The following is a 19,063-nucleotide window of genomic DNA, read 5'->3' as shown; positions in this document are numbered from 1 at the left end:
TTCCGGTTCACTTGGTTCAGCTTCAGCAAATGTGTTCTTTCAGCATCTTTCATTTGATTATTTCATTATTACATATTATTATAGAATCAATACTAATGTAATGAACACTGTTGTAAGTATTCTGATTACTATCTCCTAAAACTATTTGTACCCAGACAATACACTGTTTAATTGAAAATGGATTTTTTATGTTATAAATAAAAAATCTGATGGGGAAAAAAAAGTCAAGGACTACTTGTACTTAAATGTATTAAAAAGGTTACCTAAAAGCCTAAAAATTGTAGCCTTTTTCAATTTAATTCCCAACTTAAACAAGGATAATGATAATGTTTTAATGAATTCATGTTCTTATGTATTTGGGCTAACCAATCAGGTAGTTTACAATGCTTGTTCTGTTTTATGCATAGCCAAAAAAGTAAAGTAAAATTTATGTGAATTTAAGTGTTCAAAACAAGCAATTTGAAGATTAAAAATTATACATACTATTCCAATTTTTATTTAATCACCAAATTACACACATTCACATTTTCTTCCTGGCAAGTAGCTTATCTTACATGTATCTGTAACATATCTCTCTCAGACCAATCAATCTCATAGGGTTGTTGCTGGGGGTGAGGAGGAGGGAGTTAGAATAATAAGTGCCATATATTGTATGTATTACATTTGAGTTGCTTAAAGAAAATAGAATATATAAATATATAGAAAATAGAACTGTGCCTCTCATTTTGAGCATCTTCCCAAATATATTGATTCCATAGTGCAACTACTAACACAGCTACATCTTTTCTTTCAAGTTCATATAGAAGCTTCAAAACATTTTAAATTGCTTTCATTAAAATGTTGCATATCTGTAAAGTACTTATCCCTGCTTCCTAATAATTTTTGACTGAATGCACAACTTTCAGAAAAACAAGGGGAGAGTGGGGGGAGTGAAATAAAAGGAGGGGCTTGTAAGAGAGGAATGAAATAAAATTGACCAGTCAATTAGTTTGTTTCTACATGCCAATTCACATTAAAATAAAAAACTGTATCCTTCACATTTATTTGCAACCTTGCTTGAATTATGGTAAACCTGTTTCAGTCAAGATATCTGACTTTTCAAATAACACAATGCTTTCAAGCAGGTTTTCATTGTTCAAAATTAGCTGCTTAAAAATAATGAAGCCCACATTTGAAGGAACTAGAATCCTGCATAACATGTTCTTTCTTTATCTTATCAAAGCTGTCTCTCTCACACGCACAAACTTTTTATCTGCTTGTCTTTTAGTTCACAAACATACAAAATGGCAAATATCTATTCAATACAGAGTAAGTCCTCCAGCTTTCAAACACCAAAAACTAAAATATTTTTTTTCAAATGTACAAAAATATTTTATTTAAAAAAGAGGGTTTTTTTTTTTTAAAAAAAAGGACACTGCTACCAAATCAAATGTAAACATCTCTAAGTTCAGCTGTTGATAGAGGCAAGAAAGATTACTTTGAAAGCGTTTACGGTATCGGCAGGTGAAAAATTATTATGGCAAAAAAGCAGTATAAGTCTCAGGGAGCCATTAATTTATCGAAGTCGGTCCCAGCGCCAGATGCTGGCATCATCACACACAGCTATAAGGATACTGCTATCTCTGCTAAAGCTGGTTTGTCGAATAGCAGCAGCACACTTTGGATGAGTAAGAGTTGTGCACCTATTAAAGAGATTAAGTATTAAGTTTCTTTGAAAGAAAGGAAAGCATCTTGCACAATGCAGAAAAGGAGCTAAGTGTTTTAAACTTCATTTTAGATGTCATCTTCTCACAAGCTCACTGAATACTATGCCCAAACATAAAAATAAATCAAAATTTAATGAATTTGAAAAAAAGGAATCCTGGTTTAATAGATTCAGATTAAAGACATGGATTTGTTCAAAAAGAAATATTTATCTAGACTAAAAAAAAAAGCTGATGCAAGAAAGAAGGGGAAAAATACTTCTACTCTGCTGTTGCATGTATGCTGTAAACTAGGTTTAAATTTTTGGAATTGTGATAAAGGTATGCTCTGGTAAATGGCTATGAGGGGGGTTATATCAGGTAAATCTATGCTGTCTATAAAGGTTCAGGTCCTGGAAATCCTTAATTTGTTACAGGGATATTAGAAAATCATGAAGTGCTGATTTTTACATCAGATGCTTGTTTAGAAATTCAGATGCAGTAGCCAAAATGTGTCAATATACTGTATGCTCCCATGCATTCATGAAGCCCATTCACGAATTTAAACACATATATAAAAGGTGAAAAATCACATGGACAAAATCCCATTCCCATTTTACATATGCATAAAATGGTAACCCTGCTTGAAATCAAAGTTAATGGTACCCTGATTTAAGAGACAGAGTTTCCCACCGTCAACTCGTTACAACAGGGGTGACAAACTCGATTTCATTTGAGGATCACATCAGGGTTGTGTTTGACCTCGGGGGTGGGTCCAGCTTGACGTGACTCATGTCAGAAATGGCTGTGGTGGCTTGAGCACTATGCCAGCGAAAATAGGCTCCTGAGCTCCATTTTCAGCTGCGACAGCCTCCTGCAACCTCTGCCAGGGAAAATGGAGCTCAGGAGGGCCGCAGGCAGCCCTCCCGAGCTCCATTTTTGCTGGCAGAGGCACCGCTGGCCGGTCCTTTGCTGTTTCCAGGGTGGCCCCCGGACCAGCTCTAAGCATCCCACGGGCCAGATCCAGCCCTTGAGCCTTGAGTTGACACCCCTGCATTAAGGTGAGGGTTTACTATACATTCTTAATTGGAAATAAAAGGGAGATCATACATAAGTTATTAAGGAGTGCAAATAGATACCTATATCCCAGTTATTTTATAGTGGCAACCCCCTTCATTATTAAATAAAAGGCATACTAATCAATTTTTCCAACTACAATTTTAAACATTACAATTTAAGAGTATACATGCATGTTTCAGTGCTTACAAGAACCAAAAATTTATACATACCGTATTTTTCAGAGTATAAGACACACCATTTGCCCTCAAAAAAAAGGCTGAAAATCTGGGTGCGTCTTATACATCGAATACAGCATTTTATGCCTCCAAAACCCCCGCCCCCTTCACAAAAATGACTCTGCATATCCTTATGGCGGCTTTCAGAGAGCTCCTGGGGGCTGGGGAGAGCAGAAATGAGCAAACAACGGGCCGTTTTTTGCCCCCCCCCCCCAGCCCCCAGCAGCACTCTATAAGCCTCCATAAGGCTATGCATGCAATTTTTTTGACCAAAACCGGGTCCATTTTCAAGAAATACGGGCCGTTTTTGGGAGGTGTATAGAGTGCAAAAACTCCCCCCCACCCACCCTTTGGAAAGCTCTTTGATTGATGAGAATCGGGCACGACAAAACCACGCTCATCAAAATAGCAGTGATAAAATCGCGTCGCTAAAGCCGCAACATCATCACCGCGCGTCATCACCGCCGCGACAACAGCGCGGCGACAGAAGGGCGCTTTAAAACAGCGCGGCGGCAGAAAGCGGATTTAAATTAAGGTAAGGGTTAGGATTAGGTATAGGGGTTTGTTTTAGGTTTAGGTTAGGTTTAGGGTTAGGTTTAGGATGCTGAGTACTTGGGAATGCGCGGATTTGCCCTCCGCGATTATGTCATTGTGGTAGGGTCGCGTTTTTCCTTAGCGCTTCGAACGGCGCGAATTAATCTTCACGCTTATGTCTCCGCGGATAAGGGCTTCGCGGATTTGTGGTGGAACCGATGAGAATTACATTGATCAAGTGATGTGCCAGCAGAAACACCTATCTACTGTACTCTCTATCCCTCTACCTACCTACCTACCTACCTACACACACTCTCTCTCCCTACCTACCTACTGTATTTCTCTATCTATTTTTCTTTCTCTCTATCCCTTTATCTACCTACCTACCTTCCTTCCTACCTACTCTCTCTCTAACTACTCTCTCTATCTACCATATTTCTCTCTATTTCTCTCTATCCCTCTACGTTCCTACACTCTCTCTCTCCCTACCTACTGTATTTTATCTCTCTATTTCTCTCTCTATCCCTTTATCCCTTTATCTACCTACCTAACTACTCTATCCCTACCCATCTACTGTATTTTCTCTCTCTCTCTCTCTCTGTGTTTATGTATGTAGTATATATATATATATATATATGTGTGTGTGTGTGTGTGTGTGTATATGTATGTATGCCTTTGTTACATTTGTGTGTTTATGTATATATGTATGTATGTATGTATGTATGTATGTGTGTATATATATATATATATATATATATATATATATATATATATATATATATATTCCCTCTCCCTACCTACATACACTCTCTCCCTACTGTATTTCTCTCTCCCTACCTAACTACTCTCTCTCCCCTATCTACTGTATTTTACTCTCTATTTCTCTATCCCTCTACCTACCAGCCTACCTACTCTATCTCTTCTCTTCCTGTCTACTATATTTATTGTATCTTTTTCTATTTCTCTCTATATATCCCTCTCCCTACCTACTTACACTCTCTGTTTCTCTCTCGCGCGCACTTTATCTACCTACCTTACTCTCTCCCTACCTACTGTATTTCTCTTTCTCACCCTGTCTATCCCTCTATCTACCTACCTACTTTTTTTTAAATTTGCCTCTTCAAAACCTTGGTGCATCTTATACTCCGACCCATCTTATACTCCAAAAAATACGGTACTTACTTTGCTTTATGTGGATCTTCTACTTCTAAGTCCCATACGTAGAGTTTGCCAACTTGATTGCCCAATGCCAGCATCTGGAAGATACATGCACTCAATCCTGTACCATAGACACAAGGATCAAAGGATCTAAATTGTATTGTTCAATATCGCAACCTACTACATTGGGTTACAGAGATGGTGTAATTCATACTTATTTCAATATATATTCAAACCCCTCCTATTCAGGCAACTCAATAAATGCCTGGAGCTTAATTCCTGCCCCAAATAAATTGTTCAAGCTGTATACTACATTTTAGTAATAGAATCAGCACTCCGCATTGGTAAGCATTTTAAAGAAATGGCTTTCTCCATGGTCCTGAACTATGGTTTAGTAATGTACAGGTAGTTCTCAACTTACAATCTTTTATTTAGTGATCAAAGTTATAGCAGCACTGAAGAAAGTGACTTATGACCATTTTTCACATAACCATTGTGGCATCTCCGTGGTCACGCGATCACAATTTGTATGTATTTATGGCAGTTGCCATGTCCTGGGGTCATGTGATCACCTTTCGCGACCTTCTGACAGAGTCAGATTCACTTAAAACTCATATTGCTAACTGAACAACTGCCGTGATTCACTGAATTGTGGCAAGAAAGACTGTAAAATGGGGCAAAACTCACTTAACAACTGTCTTGCTTAGCAACAGAAATTTTGGACTCAACTATGGTTGTTAAGTTGAGGACTACCTATACAAATGAAGTTTATCCTGGTGATGTCCCTTCTTCTCTAGTAAGGCTATAAGAATAAAATATTTTGGAGCATTGGATATTTCTAACAGAAGTCATTCATAAAACATTGTGGTTTAGATCACCCTTCCCCTGTTCAGTGATTTCCAAGTGTAGATTATTGCCTTGAAATTATAGCTTAACCCAGCTGTTAACACACCAGATTGGGCAAGAGTCTGCAAAGTGAAGAAGCCATTGTAATTAACACCACTTTTTATGGTGTGAATATACAGTTAAGTTACAGAGGCAGTTTGGTCTAGTGGTTCAGGCACTGGACTAGAAATGAGGAAGCCGAGTTCTAAATCTGCCTTGGGCATGGAAAACTGGCTGGGTGACTTTGGGTCCATCACCCTCTCTTGTCCTAACGGATGAAGCAATTGCAAACCGCTTATAAAAAATGTTGCCAAGGAAGCTGTAGAAACTTGTCAAGGCTGATTCAAAGGCTTCAACTATTTAAAACTAGGTCATCGTGTACTAATAAGGTCATCGCTTGCTACAGCCAAGCATGTTCTCTATTAAGAACATGTGTAGATTTCCAACTGCAAAAATCATTTACATTGTGTGTGTTCTTTAAAAAAAAAACTGGAAACCTCTAGCATTCTTCATTCCAGAAAAATTCCATTCCCCAGTCATGAAAATGTACCATACTAAGCTTTCTTTTCCATAGTGGAAATACTTAATAGTCATCCAAGAGACTGAATTCTTCGCTTTAGAAATACATGGGAAACACAGGATTGGCACAAGAGCAAGCATTGCTGATGAGTGAGAATGAAGTCTGACTGAATTATCTGTTGTCTTTGTCCAGCTGCCTCTTGAAAAAGCACCTTTGGGATATCCACTCTGTTGACTTAGTAGTTCTCATTCCATTGACGATATTATTTTAAACATCTGAATTGGTTTTCTTGTTTCCCAGAAAAATCATCTGAAGAGTTCTGGTGGCGCAGTGGTTAGAGTGCAGTACTACAGGTTACTTCTGCTGACTGCCTGCAATTTGGCAGTTCGAATCTCACCAGGCTCAAGGTTGACTCAGCCTCTCATCCTTCCAAGGTGGGTAATACAAGGTTGACTCAGCCTGTCATCCTTCTGAGGTGGGTAATTGTTGGGGGCATCAGGCTGACTCTGTAAACCGCTTAGAGAGGGCTGTAAAGCACTGTGAAGTGGTATATAAGTCTAAGTGCTATTGCTGTTACATCAGTGAGATTCAAACAGCCCCTCCTGCAACTCACATTTGGTCGGTGCCTGGCCTCTCATATCTTCTTGTTGCATCCCTGTGTTCCTAACCTGCAGCTCTCACTGCTTTCCTCTTAACAACCTGTGCTTCTCAGAGTTATGATGGCAACTAGGATGGGCTGGATTTCCGTAGCTATGTCAAGCGGTCATGTGACGTCCCAGTCCCAATCACCATCCTACCTTGAAGACTACCTTTAGTTCCTCATTCACCCCTATCACCCAGAGGCATTCAGTAATGAAGACCCCAGAGCACCATCCAATCATGACAGACTCAAAACAGATCTGAAATCTGAGGTATCACAGGTGTGTTACAGTTGATTGACTCAGTCACTGACCCTGAATTTGCCTGTTCAATCTTAATTCCTATACATAGAAGGGCTGTTTAATCCCGATGAATTAACACTCAAGGTGCTTCACAAGACCTTGCATTCAATTAAAGTCGTAGTTTACTCCATATACAGGTGGTCCTCGACTTACAACAGTTCGTTTAGCAACTGTTCAAAGTTACAATGGCACTGAAAATGACTTATTAATGTTTTTCACACTTAACGACCGTTGCAGCATCTCCATAGTCACATAATCGAAATTCAGATGCTTGGCAACTGACTCGTATTTATCACGGTTGCAATATCCCAGGGTCATGTGCTTTTCTGGCCAGCAGTCAATGGGGAAGCCAAATTCACATCAACTTAACAAGTGCAATTATTCACTTAACAACCGTGGCAAAAAAGATCATAAAGTGGGGCAAAACCCACAACAAATGTTTCACTTAGCAACAGACATGTTGGGTTCAATTGTGGTCGCAAGTTGAGGACTACCTGTATTATTCTACTGCCCAATCGTACATTATTTTTACCTTTTGCCAGAAATCCATAGAAAATCTCATATACCAAATATCACATTGGCTATAATCAAATCGCCCTAAAATTGTCACATTGGACTCGCTGGCCTTAATTTTATCAATGTTGTCTTCCATTTTGCCAGGTTTCCAGCACACTATGGCATTTTCACAGGACTGCAGAGAGAAATAGGGGGGGGGGGAGCAATATTAGTGACAAAAACGTTTTCACTAACCCAGACTGCAGCTAATATGGAACATTTAACATATACCAACAACTGTGTTTTTGAAAGAAATAGCAACAGGGCATAGATCCATAATCTACGATTTATTTACCTCAGAGAGTAAACTGTTTTTAAGCTGCCTTCTAGATATCAAAACTTACTATATTTTTTCTGAGTATGAGACGCACCAGAGTATAAGACGCAGCAAGGTTTTGAAGAGGAAAGTTTTTAAAAAAAAGTTTTTGCACTCTGCAAACCTCCCAAAGACGGCCCATTTCCCCCCCAAAAAAGGCATGGATAGCCTTTAGGAAGCTTGCAGAGTACTCTTGGGGGAGGAGCAAAAAAGGCCCGTTTTTCCCCAAAATGGGCCCATTTTTCATTAAAAAAAGGACATGGATAGCCTTTAGGAAGCTTATAGAGTACTCCTGGGGGCTGGGGGGTGTAATATTGAGCAAAAAACAGCCCATTTTTTGCTCATTTCTGCCCTCCCCAGCCCCCAGGACCTCTCTGAAAGCCTCCTGAAGGCTCTGCACGGCCATTTTGGTGAAGAGGACGGCGTTTCGGGAGGCAAACAATGCTGTATTCAGTCTATAAGATGCACCCAGATTTTCAGTCTCTTTTTTGAGGGAAAAAGGTTCGTCTTATACTCCGAAAAATATGGTAATAGAAACAAAAAAAACCTGTAATTTTAAAATGAAAAAAGTACCTTGGAAAGGATCAGATCACCCAGCCATCGCACACAATCTACATAATTTCTATGTATGTCTCTTGTAGAGAAGTCAGGAAAATGAATCTTTTGAGAAACAAAAGGCCTGCAGACAAAAATAGGGAGAGATGACAAAACAAGAAAAATTGGGAGAAAAAGCCTGCACTGAATGCAACAATTATTGGTATGTTTAAATACAATTATTGGTCACTGACAGGGGTGGGTTTTGGCTGCTGCTGCTGGTGGTGGTTCGCTCAGGGACGCGCTGCACGCTTTTGCTTCTGTGCATGCGCAGAAGCAAAAGAACAAGATGGCGCCACTGTAGGCACAGCTGATAGAACCGGTTCAGGGGCGTGGCAGGCTGAGTTACTACCTACTCGGCCGAACCAGTCTGAACCGGTAGGAACCAACCTCTGGTCACTGATTAAACACAACACATACAGGTAGTCAATTTACAACAGTTCATTTAATGACCGGTTACAATGGCACTATAAAAAATTGACTTATGACCGTTTTTCACCCTTACGAATGTTGCAGCATCCCCGTGATCACCTGATCAAAACTCAGATGTTGGCAACTGACTCATATTTATAACAGTTGCAGTGTCTAGTATAAATCCAGAGTCCTCCCCGTCCACCCCACAAAAAACCCTTGTAAGACAGAGAGACTGTGATTGGTCCAGATCCAACCAATGTAATTTTGTGGCTGACAATGGATAAATGTCCCTACTCCTAATTTAGGCCCGGACTCTCAGTTTTGAGATTAATCCATTTCTAAATCCAAGCACTTACCAGATTTTAGATCAGAGGATACATGATTGCATGTATCTTTAAGACTCAAAAGGGATCCCAATAACACTGGGATCAGGACTGTTTCTTACCTATTTGTTTTATTGGGGTTGTATTCATAGGATTCTTTGATGGCATTTATCATTCTCTTTGAATTGATTCGCCAAAGCTTTAGAGAGTGATCCATGCCACAGGACATTATCTTCTCACCAAGCAGGTCATAATCCTGCATGCAAAACATACAAAGGCATAGTTTTAAGTTCTGCATCCAATATTCCAATCGAAGAAAGACAACACCCTAGAAAAAGCTCTCATCTCCAAATAAACCTTATCACTGTATTTGTAACTGTTCAGGTTTTCTTTTATAAAGTTTGATTTTCAGTACAAAACTCAAAGTCAAAACAATTTCCAAATCCACAAAATAGTATTGGACTTACTGCACTTAAAACTTCATCTCTGTGTCCTTCGACCCCTCCAAATATCGCAACCAAAGTGTCTGTCTGAATATTCCACAAGCGGAGCGCATGATCTAGTAAAATCAAAGAAACCAGATTAGATTGTGTAATCCATATGTAACATAATCTTCATTTATAATTACGTATTATAGCGAACAACATCAAAGTTTAGTTGGAGATGCCAGAGAGATATAAATGCTTCATTAAAACAAATAGGCCAAGATCTCACATGAGATTTCAAACATCTAGGCTGCCTAAGAGCTTCCTTCTAACAGAGAGGAGGTTTGGGGTGTCTCTTCAGGCTTATTTAATAACCATAGCTTACTTCTAAAGAAAAAAAAACTTCAGTCGTATAAATCTTCAGTGCAGCTACAAAAAGAAAGCATCTGTTATCTCTCTGAAATAAAGCAAGCTTTTCAATAATTCCAAGTTTGACTTTGAAAAAAAAAAAGTAGCATTTGCTGTAACCACACAAGGTTCAAGGCTATAGTTCCTAAAGGACAGCAACTGACAGCTCTCTCCTGATATTGCTGAATACATATCCCCAGCATCCCTCAGCAGTGACTCTGCTTCCTAGAAAAATGTAAATAAGCAACATTTGGAGGATCCAGTGGCCTGCTGGTGGTTTTTAAAAAGTCAAGAAATTCACTGCCATCCCCAGAGATGCACCAGAGTGCCTCTAATACCTCTAGGCCCCACTACTGCCAGCTCCAGCATTATTGCCATTATCCTAGCCCCCAAACAGCTGATTGAAGTGCCAGGTATTCTTCTGTGGCTCGTTGTGATTTTTCATTTACCAATGTGGTCTTTTCTCTCTTACAAGCCGTGCAGGCCTAGAATATCATGTTTGTGTAATAAACCACAGTCTGATCATAGTTTAGAGTAGGAAACAAAATCCTAAACATTAAAGGGTGACACTGTTTTCTTGTGCCTTGCAATCCGGAAATCCCCCTTCTTTGTAAACTGATAAATTTCAAATTGTCTTTAAATGTTGCTGATCTTTGTACTGCTGATACAATTTAAGCCAGAACAAAGTAGAAGTGGGACATATCTATGTCAAATGAGAAAGAATTCCTTCAATTGTTTTATGCTTTCGGTATAAAGAGCCTGGCGGTCAATTACATTTTTAAAACCTGAGGCACCTCAATAATGTTGCAATACAATCTTTTATTGGACTAAACTAATTTCAAAGTCGTAAGAAACCTACTGTTCTTGAAAATCCTTAACCAGTGTTTTGTTTCACCTGAATATTCTGTTTTCTCACGTTCTAGCCAAAAATATATTTCTTTCTTAAAAGCACTCTTTATAAAACAATGGGTAGTATCCTTTTACTAATACAGTCTATCCAGCATTAGATTTAAATTTTATAACTTTTTAATATGATGCTTTGTTAATTTCACAGCCATCCTTGCTCTCCTTCTTGCTGGTACAAAAAAAGGCCACTAATACAGTATATTTCTCATAAAAACTGTTAATAGGAATTTATTCTCCTACCTTTGCTAACAGACAAAAGAAGATTTGGATCCCTCGGGTGAAATTTCAATTCATTTATTGCATTTCCGTGGCCCACATAATGCTGCAATAAAATTCAGAGATCAGTTTCCTCGTGGCAACACTTCCCATGCCAGAGTTCTGAGGCAACTAGTCCAGTACAGATAGTTCTGGATTTGTGACTGTTCCAGGTTATGACAGATCTCCCTGGGGATACTTACGATCTGGTTCTGACATTCCAATGGCCAGCCCTCCCACACACAGACGCACACACATTGGCCACTCAGCAACAGGCCTGAATTTACAGTAGTTTGCAGCATCCCAGTCACATGAGCACATCTTAACAAATGATTTGCCAAGAACCAACACATACTTCCAGTTTTCAGCAAAAAAATAGCCCATAGTAAACCATTGGTTCACTTAATGATTGTGGCAGTCACTTTACCAGCGCCTCAAAAAAGGGTATAAAATAGGTCAGTCATGGAGGTGACTATCACAAATTATGACTGTGACGTCTCCATTATGGTTGTAACTCAAGGACTATCTGTGGTTAATCTTGAAGAGTTTAAGGCAGGATTATTTCACAGATTTCCCCGGAGAGGCTGAACTTCAATCCCTTACATGCTAAAGGATGACCTCTCTGGTCCCCATCTCATCCTACATATTTTCTACTAAGAGGCCAGAGACAATATTCGAACCTCATATTTACCTCTGGGATCAACTCACCTTTATACACTGCATCGTAATGGGGTTAATTATTCGAATAATGCCTCGGGAGCCAGCCACTGCCAGAAGAGGATGGCTTGTATTACTGTCATAAGTCCATGCACAAGTATAGAAGTTTTCATCTGCCTGAAGTAGGTAGTTAAGTGCAATACACACAACAGCGGACTTTCCACTGACAGAGCTAGAAAAAGGCTTACACAACTCCTTTGGGAAAAGGGGCAGCTTAAAAAGTATGTTAGTGGTAGTTTATTCCTTCAACAGTTTGCACAAATGATTTGCCATTTGACATCAAAATCTGTTACAAGCCAAAGGACGATTATGTTCAATATGTGCAGCAGCCATTAAAATATTAACAGCCCACAGCTCTGCAGCAGCTTTCTCTGGCTTAGTTCTCTCCAGATGTTTTTGGAGAACAATTCCCATAAATTCCCTGCATAGTTACTGATTTGATGCAAGGACACCAGATGGAGGCGGCTAGTCCAGGGAGCTAAAAGAGGAGGCAGAGGAGTTCATATGAGGTGAAGGAGTGGATAAAATCTGGAGGCAGCAGAGGATGGAAAATGAGTGAAAGGATTCCTAGAAATTGCAAAACAGCTATTAAACTGTTCCCTGGGTGTCATTTCAATCACAGAGCCCTCATCAGAGCCTTCTGCAGACTCAAGGTCCATGTTCCTCCCCAACCTCCTCACTGTCCAAATCTGCTCCCAGCTCTGCTGGCCACTGGCCGGCCACAACACTTAGGATCATTTATAAATCACAAATATATATCAATGTTTACTTTTCCCCCCAGCAATACTCTTAATTAGGTAGATGCTTTCCTCCAAGAAGAAATGTTTTGGCAAAGCATTCAAAATACTTAAATAGCATCTTGAATATAGAACAAGTGATAGCATATTTCCCATAGTTTGTAAGCCATTATCTTATTACTACTAAAGAGCCTTATGAAGGGACCTGTTCTTCCAGGGGATTTCAGAAAATGTGATGTGCTCAAAACCACCCTAAGAAACCATAATAGAAAACTACAATTCCTTTGGAACCACAACTGATACAAAGGAAACCATCCGTCATTGAGAAATAAGAAAAGGGGACAAAAGGGGGAAAGAAAACATACATCATTATGCAGTTGGGACTAATAACAGTGAGATCCAAAATCCCACAGGACAGAGCATCATTTTATTTCACACACACACACACACAGATTTTTTTTTTGAAAAAAACAAACAGATCTTGTGATATGGCCTAATTTTTAAAAAGAGAGATAAAAATATGATGCCTCCCTGAAAACAATTCTAGAAATGTATGTAATGAAGGATACATCAGCATCCACATAGGATTGCAATAACCGTATTTCTCCTTGGGAATGGCATTCATATAAAGTTACCTGCAGATGGACAAAACACAAGAGTTTGTTAAAGCTCCTGTTTCCAAAGTGAAGCCCTTCCATACCAAAGTTGAAAACTTCGAAGTTACCTTTCCTCAGCAGCAGGAAGGAGAGAAAAAGTACACAAACAGCTTAATTTAAATAAGCCCACAATGTATTTATGCAGCCATAATCTATTTTAACCTGTTATAGATCTGCTCAGCTCTAACAATGTAACCTTGAATATCTATTTGCATGTGTTTAACCAGTGGTGGGATTCCCTACAAATGTGAGCACACATGCCTCGTCTGCACATGTGCACTTGCTTTCTGCACATGTGCAGTGTTCACACATTATGTTGGGACAGTTGGGCGGAGCCTCCTGCACCCCCACCCCCACCAGTTCACTCGAACTGGAAAGAATCGGCTGAATACCACCTCTGTGTTTAACAACAGACACAAAATAAGGCAAGCAAACTTATGATACAAAATTATATCATACAGTATAATAAAAACACACAGAAAGTTAACTAAAACAAGACAGTCAGTTTGATCCAGCAGTTAAGATACCAGATACATTTGCCACCTTGAATTACTTGTAAAAATGATTTTAAAAGATGGGATTGAAATAAATAACATGTCATAATTCAATCAGCTTCGTCTGTATTTTTAAACTCTGGTCAAATTCTCTGCTTCCCATATCCCCAGTGGAACAAGCCCGCTGCTTTTCATTCAAAAGTCTATGCTTCTGAGGCATTGCGTAGGCTGCGCTCAGAAACCACTGCCAGCTTGGTTCCCTGCTGCCTCAATTCATCACAGATTCCAAGAGTCAACTCATGAACTCAAAAGCACTGTTCAACTTTTTCAAAAGCGGCACTCTATAAGCTTCAAAGGTGGGACAGCAGACCCTCAGGAAGAAGAAAAGTTGTGGAGTTTGTTGTGCTCTCTGAGCTTGGTTGTTTGCTTGCAGGCGTTTCATTACCCAACCAGGTAACAACATTACTGCAAGAGTGGGGTTTGCTACTGACTGATCTTACCTAGTTGAATAATGAAATATCTGCAAGCAAATCATTATGCTCAGAGAGTACCAAATTCCTCCCTAAGCTACAGATAATCTATTCTTTTGGAAAGAAAGAAGCCCAAAACAAATTTTAAGAAGCTACTCACTCGGTTGCTGCCAACAGTGGCAAACACCAGGGGATCACCTTCCTTGCTGTGCCAATTAAACTGCACCCCAAATAATGGTTGACTGTGATCCTCCTGAAAAAGAAATCACAAGACAGGTTCCAACCGTAGCATTTCATCTAGCATTAAAACAAATTCAGTAGGGACAGGAATAGGCTTAACAAAATTATTGCACAGGTGGTCAAATTATGACAATTTGTTAGGAACCCTTCAAAATTATGCGGGCTGAACAAGGGGGACTTACGACCAGTCCTTGGTGATCTGGCCGTCGCAATTATGTCATTGTCGTGAGCTGCAGTCACCGGATTTCCATTTGTGTCCTTTCCTGTTGGCTTCCCACAAAGTCCTATGTCTCTTCCAAGAGGCCCCACTATGGAGTATGGGATTCAAGGGACTACATATTCCATAGTACAACTCCACCTACTCCTGCTCCATAAGTGCTCCCACCGGCCTTCCCACACTCCTTACTGCTCATCCTTGCCCTTCACGGGCCTGTTTATCCTGAGTAGAGAGTCTGCCTGCAGTACTCACTCATCCACCCTCCCCCAACTCTTACCCGCTGGCCTGCTTGTACAGGACTCCAGTCACATGAGGACCTCCCTTAATGACCTGCATGGTTTCTGGGTTATGACAGGGGAACTAGGGTTATGAACTAGGGGATACCAAGGCAGCAGCCTTTTTTGAGGCAAAGAAGAACATCCCGAAGAACAGCAGTGGTGAGCTAATTGCAAACTCTATAGATATGTTCCTGAAAGGCCCGAGAGACAAAGTCATCTTTAGGGCATTTTAATAGTATATAAAACTCTTAGGTAGCATTTGAGGAACGGGAAGAAAAGGTTTAGGAAAAAGAGGCTAAAATGAAAAGAGTAGGCAGACACTGATCTCAACAACTGAGTCTAGAAACAACTCCAGAATTTGTTTTGATTAAATATATTTTATTCAAAATAAAAACAATTGCTAAGGGTTCTCTATTGTGTATGAAGGCTAGGCTTCTACAGTCCTAAGAATATCGGAAACCCAAGTTATGTTCAGCTGCTGTTCTTATCCAATCCCCAAAAAGGACACCCTTCAATTTCCTGTCAACAGCTAAAATATAATTTCCTGTTGTTCCAGTTGTATCTAGATATGCCTCTCATAACAGTAAATGCATCTGAACTTGTAACAAAGGATTTTTTAAAAAAACCTATGAGATGGATATTCTGAAAATGAAAGTTATCTGGTATAACTAAGTTTAGTACTTGGAAGATGTATCTTGAATAATTTTATTGTCTCACAAAGAGAACACACTATGACAGTGATGGCAAACCTTCTTGGTACCGAGTGCCCAAACCGGTACCAAAGCTTGTCTTTGGGTTTCCAGCATGCACGCCGGCCAGCTGGTCTTCACAGCCCAGAATACCAGAAACCCGAAGACCACCTGGCTGCTGTGGCCTGCCTGTTTTTTGGCCGTTTTCAGGCAGTTTTCTGGGCCACTTTCAGGTCGGTTTTGGGGGGCATTTTCGGGCTGCTTTTCGGGTTAGGGTTAGGAAAACGGCCTGAAAACAGCCCAAAAAATAGCCTGAAAATGTTTTTTGGCTGTTTTTCGGGCTGTTTTCTGGCGCTCCAGTGCCTGCGACGACCAGCCAGCCAGTGTGTATGTGCGCACTGGAAATTAGAAGAGCAGATGGAGATGGTGAGCGTGCCCACAGAGAGGGCTCTATGTGCCACCTCTGGCAGCTGTGCCATAGGTTCGCCATCACGGCACTAGGAGTACACTAATAAAAATTCTTTTAATGATTGTCTTAATTTTGGGAGCATGAGAAGCTACTTTCTACCAAGTTGGGCCAGTATCCATTTTAAGGAGGTATGGGGGAATCAAAAGCCCTGTTTCGTGGTGATGGAGCTGACCCTCTGGAATGACCTTCTGTTGAAGATTCATTTGTTTCCAACATTGCCTGTCATCCGGAATAAAGATGAATATGGAACTTTGGAAGAGAGCTTTGGCAAGATCTGATGCTGTACATTACTTTTTAGCTTTTACCTGTCTTATGATTTTTGTATTTATTGTGTTTTTATACCTTGTTAACCATCAAAATATGTTGTGACATACAAATTTGATTAAAAAATAAACAATAATTAATCAAGCATCAGCAAACTCCATAAAATACTTAAGCCTGGAAATACCTTGAGGCTGTTCACACATTTAAATGAATATTTGCATTTCTTTGACTTCCATTTTCCTTTCCCCCAACTTTTCCTTCCTGGTGCATTCGGAGTGTTCGTAGGGGTATCAGGGCGTTCAGTATTAGTACCACTCTCTATACTAACAGCATCGTCCTGGAAACAAAAAAACAAGATGGATTTCATAACAAACCAAAACCAGCAACAGCAATGTCTGAAATGCAGAAATTTTCCAGAATGATTGGAAAAAAACAAGTTTCTGAATTAGCTAAGAGTATTCTACAAACACTAGATACTCCGCCTTTTATAATTCTGCTTCCTAATACTGGCACTTATAAACGAACAACTGAAAATAATAATACACCCAATAGGGACTAAGATGTTTGCAAACAGCTACTTTTTGTTTCATTTTATAAAACATTCAGTATGGCATGCTGCAAGTTTAAGCAATAGGTTCCAACATTTTTTTCAGACTCTGGGCACCAAGCTTTTGTAGAAAATAGAAACAATGGATGGCTTTGCTAGGACATATGCATCAAGAAAGAAAAACTAGGCAAGTGTTGTTTTTTTTAATGTATTTTAGGAGAAAATATTTGAGGGAGATTAGTTAAGATGATAATTTTTTTTAAAAAAATTATCAATATCCACATGGTGTGCAGTGTTTTTCAAACTAGGCAAATTTGAGACATGGGACTTCAATTCCCAGAATTCCTCAGTCAACATGAAGGCTAGGGAATGAAGGGATTACGGTTCCATCTTCTCTTTCCAGGCCTATCATTCCCAGCCAACATAACAAAACTGGGAATGATGTGATTTATAGTTCCACCTTCTCTTTCCAGCCCTATCAACCCCATCAACACAATAATGCTGGGAATGATAGGGTTATAGTTCCACCTTCTCTTCCCAGTCCAATCACCTTGCAATCCCATCACAAAGCTGGGAATAATGAAGTGGGAAGTCCCTTTTTTGTTCTCCTGGCCTATCATCCCCATATTGGCGAGGGGGGGGGGATTTATAGTTCCACCTTCTCTTTCCAACCCCATCATTCCCAGTCACCATAACAAGGCTGGGAATGATGGGATTTACAGTTCCACCTTCTCTTCTTTCCAACTCTATCCTTCCCAGTCACCATATCAAGGCTGGGAATGATGGGATTACAGTTCCACCTTCTCTTTCCAGCCCTATCATCTCCAGCCAGCATAACAAGGCTGGGAATGATGGGATTAGAGTTCCACCTTCTCTTTCCAGCCCTATCATCCCCAGCCAGCATAACAAGGCTGGGAATGATGGGATTTACAGTCCCACCTTCTTTTTCCAGCCCTATCATCCCCAATCAACATAACAAGGCTGGGAATGATGGGTTTAGAGTTTCACCTTCTCTTTTCAACTCTATCACCCCCAGCCAACACAACAAGGCTGGGAATGATGGGATTTACAGTCCCACCTTCCCTTTCCAGCCCTATGAACCCCACAATCCCATCACAAGGCTGGGGATAATGAAATTGGAAATTTTTCACTCTCCTGGCCTATCATCCCCATATCTGGGGGGGGGGGGAGTGATGGGAGTCAGTTGGCATCCCATCACTCCCCCCCCCCTCACCAGAGATAGTCTCTCTGAAGAAATATCCCCAGCATCCCCCCAACCATGGTTGCTAGGAGACGGGTTAGGCCCGGGCCCCCACCACCTTGGACCTTTCCAAGGAGGCCGGGAAAAGAAAAGCCCCGTGCGGCGGCCAGGCCAGCTCCTCAGCGGCCTTCTCGCTCACATTTTCGTCTCCCGAGAGGTCTCCGGGGTTGCTGTTCTCGTCGCTGCTGAGCTTCTGCTTCTTTGTCTGCATCTCCGTTGCCGGTGCCGGTGCCGCCGCCGCGGCTGCTTCAGGCGCCTCATTTCTCCCGCCGCCTCCACGCCTCCTCTCAGACATCTTCCCCGCCCCAAGCGCGCCGGCCGTAAAGTGCGGTCGAGGACCCGAGGCGGGAGACCTGCCGGGCGCCTTGTGGTTTTTCCCGCCGTAAACGGCTTTTCGCCTCTTCTGCTGCCGCAAAGCTCGCCCAAAAGAGAAGCCACACCGTCGGAAAAATGTCCGAGGCGGCCCCGTACGCATGCGCAGCGGCCGCGAGTTGGCGGCCCGCCTCCTGCTCGCGTCCCCTTCATTTAGATTTTGGAGGGGTTGCTTTCTAAGAAAGCGTTTATTTGGGGGCTCATAAAGAACAAATCCTGTATTTGTCAGTTCTAGGAACTGATATTTGGAAGGATTTCTTTTAAAAAACATGGAATGGAATGGAATAGAATATGGAAAGGAATAGAATAGAGTAGGAAAAGGAATATAGGATAGAAATAGAATGGAATAGGAAAAGGAATAAAGTAGAATATGAATATAGGGTAGGAGGGTAGGACAGGATAGAATTAGGATACAATAGAATATGGAAAGGGAATAGGAAT

At 40.7% G+C, this 19,063-nt stretch overlaps 1 protein-coding gene across 2 annotated transcripts; it reads right to left on the bottom strand.

Moving 5' to 3' along the window:
- Positions 1–472: 472 nt before the first annotated feature.
- EED (embryonic ectoderm development) lies at positions 473–18,597 on the bottom strand. Of its 2 annotated transcripts, none has more exons than XM_032220274.1 (12): positions 18,390–18,597; positions 16,627–16,779; positions 14,446–14,538; positions 13,235–13,300; positions 11,920–12,045; positions 11,197–11,278; positions 9,685–9,776; positions 9,340–9,473; positions 8,460–8,565; positions 7,548–7,706; positions 4,694–4,767; positions 473–1,682 (listed from the first exon to the last, which is right to left on the bottom strand). In XM_032220274.1, exons 1-12 carry the CDS (start codon positions 18,543–18,545, stop codon positions 1,556–1,558), a joined length of 1,368 nt encoding a protein of 455 aa, XP_032076165.1. In that variant the 5' UTR covers positions 18,546–18,597; the 3' UTR covers positions 473–1,555. The 2 variants fall into 2 exon arrangements, 1 of the variants encoding a protein (XP_032076165.1); XR_004255663.1 differs by having other exon boundaries at positions 1,658–1,682; positions 4,694–4,790.
- Positions 18,598–19,063: the final 466 nt, after the last annotated feature.

This window comes from Thamnophis elegans, chromosome 6, assembly GCF_009769535.1.
Source record: "Thamnophis elegans isolate rThaEle1 chromosome 6, rThaEle1.pri, whole genome shotgun sequence".
Lineage (NCBI taxonomy): Eukaryota > Metazoa > Chordata > Lepidosauria > Squamata > Colubridae > Thamnophis > Thamnophis elegans.
Note: the sequence above shows the minus strand (reverse complement) of the source record. Positions and strands in the feature narration are given on the sequence as shown.